The sequence below is a fragment of the Oncorhynchus mykiss genome, chromosome 6 (assembly GCF_013265735.2).
Source record: "Oncorhynchus mykiss isolate Arlee chromosome 6, USDA_OmykA_1.1, whole genome shotgun sequence".
NCBI lineage: Eukaryota > Metazoa > Chordata > Actinopteri > Salmoniformes > Salmonidae > Oncorhynchus > Oncorhynchus mykiss.
Genome location: NC_048570.1, coordinates 70,547,938 through 70,558,461, shown reverse-complemented (window position 1 = coordinate 70,558,461; position 10,524 = coordinate 70,547,938). Strand labels below are relative to the sequence as shown.

The 10,524-nt window shown below is 42.7% G+C and overlaps 1 protein-coding gene and 1 long non-coding RNA gene across 2 annotated transcripts in view; one reads left to right on the top strand and one right to left on the bottom strand.

Moving 5' to 3' along the window:
• Positions 1-363: 363 nt before the first annotated feature.
• Positions 364-6,699, bottom strand: LOC110526485 (CBY1-interacting BAR domain-containing protein 2). The gene is made up of 9 exons (XM_036980869.1): positions 6,579-6,699; positions 5,854-6,088; positions 5,051-5,119; positions 4,608-4,709; positions 2,698-2,703; positions 2,406-2,510; positions 2,020-2,133; positions 1,193-1,324; positions 364-1,015 (listed from the first exon to the last, which is right to left on the bottom strand). The coding sequence occupies exons 1-9, from the start codon at positions 6,596-6,598 to the stop codon at positions 869-871; spliced, it is 930 nt and encodes a 309-aa protein (XP_036836764.1). The 5' UTR covers positions 6,599-6,699; the 3' UTR covers positions 364-868.
• Positions 2,050-10,524, top strand: part of LOC118964928 — a 29,317-nt gene continuing 20,842 nt past the window's right edge. Inside the window, exons 1-2 of the long non-coding RNA XR_005052232.1 lie at positions 2,050-2,162; positions 5,079-5,176. This is a non-coding gene — a long non-coding RNA (uncharacterized LOC118964928). The remainder of the gene's footprint in view (positions 2,163-5,078; positions 5,177-10,524) is intronic.

Genomic DNA, 10,524 nt, shown 5'->3' with positions numbered 1-10,524 from the left:
GCTTCCAACTGTATTCACCCCCCCAACAGTTTGTCAAGCGTATAACTCCTGTGAGAGAGTCCATCTCAGTCAGCACAGAGGTAAATGAACCTGGGCCATGCTTTATGACAAACTCAACAGCCTGAACAGAACAGAATGCCTGAGTGTGATAAAGAAACCCATTGGTGAAAGCCAAACAGTGTTATCCTATCTAGCATGTCAGTGGTTTAGCTGCAGTCTGCACAGCTGTAATCCTTCATTGGGCTTGCAGAGTGTGATCCCACTGCCAAGCTGTTATTGCAGTCATCTGAGGAAGCAATGTTGTTTCACAGTCAATGGAAGTCAGTAGGCTATTACCAATGAGTTCATTTCCATGGAAACAAGATGATGATGAGAGTTCTCATTCAGGTTTAATGCAAATGGGTCAATTTATTTGATATGTTTACATTTATATCTAGGAATATAATGTATTCTTCACTTTCCCATTCTAAATAACAACCATTACTGAACATTGATTTGTTTTTCATTATAAAATGTGAACACATTATCACTCCTCAGCTATACCTCAGCTATGGCTGATTACAAATGATTGCAGTCTGTCTTAAGTGCCAAATGCCTCCATTGACAAAGCATTATTTGCAGAACAACTTACTGCAAACCCTGTACAGGAACACATCTGCACAGTCATCAACAGATCTATTGCAGTACGGTACATACCCTGAGTATTGACTTTACCTGACAACAGACACTGACTACATATTCTCATCTGTCAGCAGATCTATACGGATATCTGAATGTGTGTGTACATGTGTGTGAAGAGACGCAGTGTCTTTCTCTCTCTGTGTGTGTGTGTCTTTTTGGGTGCATTTGTGTGTGTACCTCCAATCTATCAGTTCTTCTGTCTGAGTATTTGGGTGTATTGAGAGGCGTAGGATTGCCTGCTCTGCTGAGCCTCTATCTCTGACTCATACTCCTCCTCTTCATCCTCCTCCTCCTCCTCTACACCCCTCTGGCGCTGTAGGATGCTGCTACGGGACTGTGAACAGGAGATGGGTTAAAGACTTGGGACAGTCTTGTAAAGGAAACTAAATATACCTGTCTGTACAGGACAGTAATGACTGTTAACCTTTATCAGTGTATGTTACTCTCTTTCATTCATTATTGTGGAGGTCTATGTTTTTGTCTGTAATGCTAGCAGCAGATGCAATCTTACCTTCTTGGCTGATTCAGCAGTGTGTTTGAGGCTGGAGCCCAGGGTGGGACTAGGCTGGTGGGCCATAGAGGAGGGCAGCAGGGTCTGGTTGTCCAGAGGGCTGTCAGACACCCTGATCCTCCCAATGAACAGCTGTTGAGACCGGGGAGATGATCAGCCCTGTAGCCCCATACCTGGAACTCTCACCTCTCAGTCATGCTGTCCAGGTTCTGGAAGGTGTGTGTGTGTCTAACCTCCAGGTCTTTGTCTATGTCCATGCTGTCCAGGTTCTGGGAGGTGTGTGTGTGTCTAACCTCCAGGTCTTTGTCTATGTCCATGCTGTCCAGGTTCTGGAAGGTGTGTGTGTGTCTAACCTCCAGGTCTTTGTCTATGTCCATGCTGTCCAGGTTCTGGAAGGTGTGTGTGTGTGTGTCTAACCTCCAGGTTTTTGTCTATGTCCATGCTGTCCAGGTTCTGGAAGGTGTGTGTGTCTAACCTCCAGGTCTTTGTCTATGTCCATGCTGTCCAGGTTCTGGAAGGTGTGTGTGTCTAACCTCCAGGTCTTTGTCTATGTCCATGCTGTCCAGGTTCTGGAAGGTGTGTGTGTGTCTAACCTCCAGGTTTGTGTCTATGTCCATGCTGTCCAGGTTCTGGAAGGTGTGTGTGTCTAACCTCCAGGTCTTTGTCTATGTCCATGCTGTCCAGGTTCTGGAAGGTGTGTGTGTGTCTAACCTCCAGGTCTTTGTCTATGTCCATGCTGTCCAGGTTCTGGAAGGTGTGTGTGTCTATCCTCCAGGTCTTTGTCTATGTCCATGCTGTCCAGGTTCTGGAAGGTGTGTGTGTCTAACCTCCAGGTCTTTGTCTATGTCCATGCTGTCCAGGTTCTGGAAGGTGTGTGTGTAGACCTCAAGAGCCTTGGCATGGAACACCATCTCCACTGTGATGAAGTCTGTGAAGATCCTCTGGAAGAAGACCTAGTATTATTGTCACTGTAAGAGGATGGACATGCCTGAGTATGACTGGAACACATGCGAGTGAGTGAGTCTGTGTGTGTGTGTGTGTGTGTTGTGTTTATATGTGTGTGTATTGTGTTTATATGTGCATGTGTGTGTGTGTGTGTGTTGTGCTCATATATGTGTGTGTGTGTGTTGTGTTCATGTGTGTGTGTGTGTGTGTGTGTGTTCATATGTGTGTGTGTGTTGTGTTCATATGTGTGTTGTGGTTGAAGACCAACCTTGATGTCCTCCAGTTTCTGTCTCTGGAAGTCACTGATGGTCTCCTCCAGTTGTCTGGTGCTGCGGTGAGCATCATTGGTCGCCTTCTGAGCATTCACCTCTGCCTGAAAATCAAACAGCAAAGGAATACTACAACTGTACTAGAAACTTGAAAGATAAATTCTTTTTTATGACAGCTACCAAAACTTCTGGAACCACATAGCAAGATCTCATCAATGGTCAGATATCTGCATCGTTGCAGTGTTGAAGGTGTTGTTGATGTGACAGGGGGTTCCAGAGAAATCATGTTACCTGTGACTGAAAACATTGGATAAGGTATTGAAGCATGACTAGAACAGAACATCTACATTTCTAAAACCTCTCAGAGACCAGGTTAGCTGATCTGAACCTGTCACTCAAAGCACCACTCATAGAGTAAATATGGCTGACAAACAATCGTTTGTCACAGGCAATATGTCGTATTTATCAATACTGTGTCTTGACATAAGGATTGTTGATGTAAATACTATAATCATTCTGGAATTCTGCTACTCTTGTAGAGTTACAGTGCCTTGCGAAAGTATTCGGCCCCCTTGAACTTTGCGACCTTTTGCCACATTTCAGGCTTCAAACATAAAGAAATAAAACTGTATTTTTTTGTGAAGAATCAACAACAAGTGGGACACAATCATGAAGTGGAACGACATTTTTTGGATATTTCAAACTTTTTTAACAAATCAAAAACTGAAAAATTGGGCGTGCAAAATTATTCAGCCCCTTTACTTTCAGTGCAGCAAACTCTCTCCAGAAGTTCAGTGAGGATCTCTGAATGATCCAATGTTGACCTAAATGACTAATGATGATGAATACAATCCACCTGTGTGTAATCAAGTCTCCGTATAAATGCACCTGCACTGTGATAGTCTCAGAGGTCCGTTAAAAGCGCAGAGAGCATCATGAAGAACAAGGAACACACCAGGCAGGTCCGAGATACTGTTGTGAAGAAGTTTAAAGCCGGATTTGGATACAAAAAGATTTCCCAAGCTTTAAACATCCCAAGGAGCACTGTGCAAGCGATAATATTGAAATGGAAGGAGTATCAGACCACTGCAAATCTACCAAGACCTGGCCGTCCCTCTAAACTTTCAGCTCATACAAGGAGAAGACTGATCAGAGATGCAGCCAAGAGGCCCATGATCACTCTGGATGAACTGCAGAGATCTACAGCTGAGGTGGGAGACTCTGTCCATAGGACAACAATCAGTCGTATATTGCACAAATCTGGCCTTTATGGAAGAGTGGCAAGAAGAAAGCCATTTCTTAAAGATATCCATAAAAAGTGTCGTTTAAAGTTTGCCACAAGACACCTGGGAGACACACCAAAAATGTGGAAGATGGTGCTCTGGTCAGATGAAACCAAAATTGAACTTTTTGGCAACAATGCAAAACGTTATGTTTGGCGTAAAAGCAACACAGCTGAACACACCATCCCCACTGTCAAACATGGTGGTGGCAGCATCATGGTTTGGGCCTGCTTTTCTTCAGCAGGGACAGGGAAGATGGTTAAAATTGATGGGAAGATGGATGGAGCCAAATACAGGACCATTCTGGAAGAAAACCTGATGGAGTCTGCAAAAGACCTGAGACTGGGACGGAGATTTGTCTTCCAACAAGACAATGATCCAAAACATAAAGCAAAATCTACAATGGAATGGTTCAAAAATAAACATATCCAGGTGTTAGAATGGCCAAGTCAAAGTCCAGACCTGAATCCAATCGAGAATCTGTGGAAAGAACTGAAAACTGCTGTTCACAAATGCTCTCCATCCAACCCCACTGAGCTCGAGCTGTTTTGCAAGGAGGAATGGGAAAAAATGTCAGTCTCTCGATGTGCAAAACTGATAGAGACATACCCCAAGCGACTTACAGCTGTAATCGCAGCAAAAGGTGGCGCTACAAAGTATTAACTTAAGGGGGCTGAATCATTTTGCACGCCCAATTTTTCAGTTTTTGATTTGTTAAAAAAGTTTGAAATATCCAATAAATGTCGTTCCACTTCATGATTGTGTCCCACTTATTGTTGATTCTTCACAAAAAAATACAGTTTTATATCTTTATGTTTGAAGCCTGAAATGTGGCAAAAGGTCGCAAAGTTCAAGGGGGCCGAATACTTTCGCAAGGCACTGTATATGCAGATATAAATAGACTGGGAGAAAGGATACAATTCTTTGTCTATTGGAGGGATCCTTCTGCTGGAGTTTCTCCAGTTTCTGCAGCTCTTTCAGCGCTCTGTCCCGATCAGCATTGAACCTCTTCAGATCTGCCTGTATGTCAGAGATATGACCAGTCCATGAAGCTTCAAACACACTGTCTCAGAAGAGACAGCCTATACATTCACTGCCATTGTTCTGCCATGAGAGGCTGTGAAGAGTGTGTGAAGTGACAATGAGAGAGAGAGAGAGAGAGAGAGAGAGAGAAAGAGACAAAGATTGTGTGTGTGTGTGTGTGTGTGTGTGTGTGTGTGTGTGTGTGTGTGTGTGTGTGTGTGTGTGTGTGTGTGTGTGTGTGTGTGCGTGCGTGCATGCGTGCATGAGGGATCTGTATTTTGTCTGGTAATTACTGTATGAAATCTACAGTGTGTTCGTTTCCATGTGTGAGGACTTACTCTCTTGTTTTCAACTATATCTCCATAGGCTTTGAGGGGAGTGACGACTTTGGTCTCCAGCCTCTCTATCTGTCAGGGGTAGACACAGTAAACAGACTTTCATCTTCAAAACAACAGTATTTCAAGGTGTGAGAAACAAATTGTTGTATTTTTGTTAGGTAAAAATGTCTCGAAACCAACACTGTCTTTGCACACTATATACAGTGTTGTAGTATTCCTTTGGCACTTAAGACTGAGTAACTCCCATAATGCCTTTATTTACTGTTACTGTTATCGTTAACCCTTACACTAACCCAGTAGATGCACCATGGCCACCCACGTCCTCAGGGAAGCTACTCTAAAAATATAGTTTACTGAACCAATGTTTCTTTGAGAAAGTAGTTCACTACAGCCAAACTATTTTGTTATTATCTAAACCTGAAATGTCATAGATTACAAATTGCAATAAAAATCAAATCAATAACAGACCCCCCCTGGAGTCAGATTAACAGAATGTGTAATTAAGCCTATACACAAAAACTCTTTCAAGTGACAATTAGGCAAGTCTGATGCTGAAAAATAAAGGAAATGATTGCCTACTTTAGCCATAATTTATTTAATTTTTGCAAAAAACGTAGTGTAATTCCAGTAGTTAGCTACACCACTAAATGGCAAAAAAATAAATGAACTACTGAAAACCCTACCAAGAATTGAATTTAGTTCAGCTACCACAAAGCTACTACACAATTAAGTTCAATTACTACTTTAACAAGCCTATATGTAGTTCACTACTCCCCAACAGCCCCTGACCTCTCACCCCTCACCTCAGCCTGGCGGTAGTCCTGCACCATGGCCAGGTCTTCAGCCAGGTTCTTCAGACAGGTACGGAGCTCTGGGTCCTCAGTATTCGAGAAGTCATTGAGCTGTCTGACCAGCATGTCAGCCTGGTCCCTCAGCTTGCCTGTCTTCCTGGTGTAAGAGGCCAGCAGGCTGCAGAACTGACCCAGGTACTTCTCAGCATGGCTCACTGTCAGCTCCATGCTCTTTATCTGTCTGTCTCTGGACAAAAGATTAAGAGTTATGAAGGGTTAGGGGTTTCAGCTAACTATAGACCTCCAGGAAGTTTTAGGGTCGTGTTTGAGATAAACGCTAGATGAGCCAAATAGCAGTACACATCCCTTTAGCATTATTATATCTGTGAGACAGGTGTGTTTCCAAAGGCGCACTCATATGAAATAAAGTATTCCCAATGCGCAATCTTCTCCATACATAATCTAGGCCCATTTACCACTTTAGCCGTGGTTTCCACACATAATCGTGGAAAGGCAGTATATAGTGAAACATGACATGGTTAGCTATAGAATTAGTACAGCATCAAATGAAGAATCAACCGATTGGCTCGATGTTGACTATGTAGAGCCGTCTGGTCCATGCTAGCTTTTCCTGCTACAGTACTGGGGTTTATTAAAACAGTATAGCTAACCAACACAGGTGTTACCAAGTAATAGTGGTACATTAAACCATATATGCATGTAACGAGGGCAACTACCTTGAGAAGATGGTGTTCATGTTGGATTTGCTCAAGCGTCACTTCACCTCACTGTTGAGCTGCGGTATTTGCCTTATTGCCAAGCTCTCGCCTGCCCCGGGTTACGAGCTAGTTGGTTGCTATAGAGACGACAACACGGAAGAGTGGGGTTTTGGGGTGTAAGTGATGGTTATGGCCACATGGTGGCAGCAGCGTATCATTAGCAACATAAGCACCTAGAGGAGCCGAGAAACGCTTTACAAGGCAGCCTTACAGAAGAATAAAACGTAACCCCATCCCTCAGGTCTATTAAAGAGCGTGGTAAAACTGATGTTTTAAAAACTCACTCTCACCCTTCCTTTCTCTCTCTGTTCTCTCTCTGACTCATTCGCTCATACACTTCATCGCACACGCACACACGCACACACACACACACACACACACACACACACACACACACACACACACACACACACACACACACACACACACACACACACACACACACACGGTCCAGCCTGTTAAAGTGTGGTTGTAAGAGAAGTGTTGAAGAGAGGCCAGCACTCAACTCTCTCTGGGAAGAATGTGTTGGCATATACAAGGGGCGCCACTCAAATGGAACTTTAATTCATTTACACAAAAACTCAAACAATTCAAAAACAGACCTCACTGCTGGCAGCTCACAACTGTAAAGTGTAACACAGCCTCCTACCTGAGAATTAACGTTTTATTGTATGCTGCACTTAATATAGTATGTGTGTGTGTGTGTGTGTCAGCCAGTGGAGGTGGGCTGTGAATAGGGCTTTGATGTAGCCTGCCAAGTTTCCCCTGTGGACAGCAGCTGTTGTGATAAACACGCTGTCTAGTAGCAACAGATCCTCCCAAGATGGTTCCACACCCCCTCCTCTCTCTCTAGCTTTCTCTCTCTCTCCATCACTCTTTCTCTCTCTGTCTCTCTTTGCACCCCCCCCTCTCTCTCTCTCTTTCTCTCAACCTCTCCCCTCCTCTCCCCCAGGCTGTAGTTAGTGAAGGGAAATTAAAACAATGCCCCTGCCAGTCCAGCAGCAGAACCATACCAACCTGAGAGAGACAGTCAGACAGAGGATAGGGGTGAACGAGACACTCCCAGACAGACAGACAGACAGACAGACAGACAGACAGACAGACAGACAGACAGACAGACAGACAGACAGACAGACAGACAGACAGACCGACCCCAAAGATCATTATCGGATGACTCTATAAACACCACACAATAGCCACAGGGCTGATGGCTAATTGCGTTCCCCAGAGCAGGTCTGTAGGGCTGACAGAGGAAGGAAGTCCACATGTCACCCAGAGGCAGAATCAAAGAGCAGGGCAGACTCACTTCCTTTGCGACACTCACACTTGCTCACAAAAACACACAAACACACACAGACCCACACACATGCAAACACACAGACTGTGGGTTGGAGTTCCAGTCATATTCATTGAAGCTTCCATTCATTCAGATCTGTATTGATCCTTATATTGTCATCATTAACTCCTATGTGGGAAATGACATCATCCCACTCCCTGTTCTGAAGAGTCAGTTTGTCTCATAGTGATGTCACAGCCTAGGAGTGTGATTGAGGAGGCAAGGCGACACAGACGAGGAAAACCAGCTAAATGAAACAGTTCCCCCAGGCTGTTACCTCAATCACAAGCTCTGGGTACGACAAGCCAAAACCACAGGCAGCCTTTTTGACTGAGTCAGAAAACTGTTTTTTTTGCTGTGGGAGTTGCTGTATGAATATGTTGAACGCTATGAGGCAGGAACACTATTACTGAATAATATGAGGCAAGGACAGACTCTGACTTAGGTTAACCTGTTGCCTAGTGAGAGGATGCCAACCTTAGTGGGGTCTACCTGTTGATGAAAGTCATTGGACCAATCACTGTGTGTATGTCTGGGCATGACTCTTACTATACATAGTTTACCTCCTACACTCTTAGAAAAAAAGGTGCTATCTAGATTCTAAAAAGGTTATTTGGCTGTCCACATAGGAGAACCATTTGAAGAACCCTTTTTGGTTCCAGGTAGAACCCTTTCCTTTCCACATGAAAACCAAACGGGTTCTACCTGGAACCAAAAAGGGTTCTCCTGTGGGGACAGCCAAAGAACCCTTTTGAGTGTAGCCTGGCCCTGGCCTAGCTGACATAGAGGTGTACAAATATCATTTTTTATTATCCTTTACTCTGGAAGTGCTGGTCCACAGGCGCCAATGTGTGTGTGTTCCACAGCCAGTGCAGTGGAAAGGTCTGGGATGTAACCCAGGACAGAGTTTCCCGTTGTGAGGTGGTTTTCTATGTTCGCCAGCAAGGGCTGACCCCTCTCTCATACCTGTGATTAATGCCAGAGCATGCACCTCAGAGGCAGTGTCAACAAACAGCCTCTGTGTGTGTGTATGTTTTCGTGTGTGTGTGTGTGTGTGTGTGTGTGTCTGTGTGTCTGTGTGTGTGTGTGTGTGTGTGTGTGTTGTGGCTGGGTGGAGGAGGGTTGGTTCATTCATTTGACAGATGCATTAAATTCTTCCTTGTAGTGTAGAGTTATAAAGTTTACAGTGTAGTGTTAGAATGTTTACAGTGTAGAGTTATAAAGTTTACAGTGTAGAGTTAGAATGTTTACAGTGTAGAGTTATAAAGTTTACAGTGTAGAGTTAGAATGTTTACAGTGTAGAGTTATAAAGTTTACAGTGTAGAGTTATAAAGTTTACAGTGTAGTGTTAGAATGTTTACAGTGTAGAGTTATAAAGTTTACAGTGTAGAGTTAGAAGGTTTACAGTGTAGAGTTAGAAGGTTTACAGTGTAGAGTTATAAAGTTTACAGTGTAGTGTTAGAATGTTTACAGTGTAGAGTTATAAAGTTTACAGTGTAGAGTTATAAAGTTTACAGTGTAGAGTTAGAAGGTTTACAGTGTAGAGTTATAAAGTTTACAGTGTAGAGTTAGAAGGTTTACAGTGTAGAGTTATAAAGTTTACAGTGTAGTGTTAGAATGTTTACAGTGTAGAGTTATAAAGTTTACAGTGTAGTGTTAGAATGTTTACAGTGTAGAGTTATAAAGTTTACAGTGTAGTGTTAGAATGTTTACAGTGTAGAGTTATAAAGTTTACAGTGTAGTGTTAGAATGTTTACAGTGTAGAGTTATAAAGTTTACAGTGTAGAGTTATAAAGTTTACAGTGTAGTGTTAGAATGTTTACAGTGTAGAGTTATAAAGTTTACAGTGTAGAGTTAGAAGGTTTACAGTGTAGAGTTATAAAGTTTACAGTGTAGAGTTAGAAGGTTTACAGTGTAGAGTTAGAAGGTTTACAGTGTAGAGTTATACCATTTACAGTGTAGAGTTAGAAGGTTTACAGTGTAGAGTTAGAAGGTTTACAGTGTAGAGTTATAACATTTACAGTGTAGAGTTAGAAGGTTTACAGTGTAGAGTTATAACGTTTACAGTGTAAAGTTATAATGTTTACAGTGTAGAGTTAGAAGGTTTACAGTGTAGAGTTAGAAGGTTTACAGTGTAGAGTTAGAAGGTTTACAGTGTAGAGTTATAACGTTAACAGTGTAGAGTTAGAAGGTTTACCGTGTAGAGTTAGAAGGTTTACAGTGTAGAGTTAGAAGGTTTACAGTGTAGAGTTAGAAGGTTTACAGTGTAGAGTTAGAAGGTTTACAGTGTAGAGTTAGAAGGTTTACAGTGTAGAGTTAGAAGGTTTACAGTGTAGAGTTAGAAGGTTTACAGTGTAGAGTTAGAAGGTTTACAGTGTAGAGTTAGAAGGTTTACAGTGTAGAGTTAGAAGGTTTACAGTGTAGAGTTATAACGTTTACAGTGTAGAGTTAGAAGGTTTACAGTGTAGAGTTAGAAGGTTTACAGTGTAGAGTTAGAAGGTTTACAATGGGGATATATGAGAGTATGGATGTCTCCTAGGTGGTGGGAGAGAGAGATACTGTAACTGT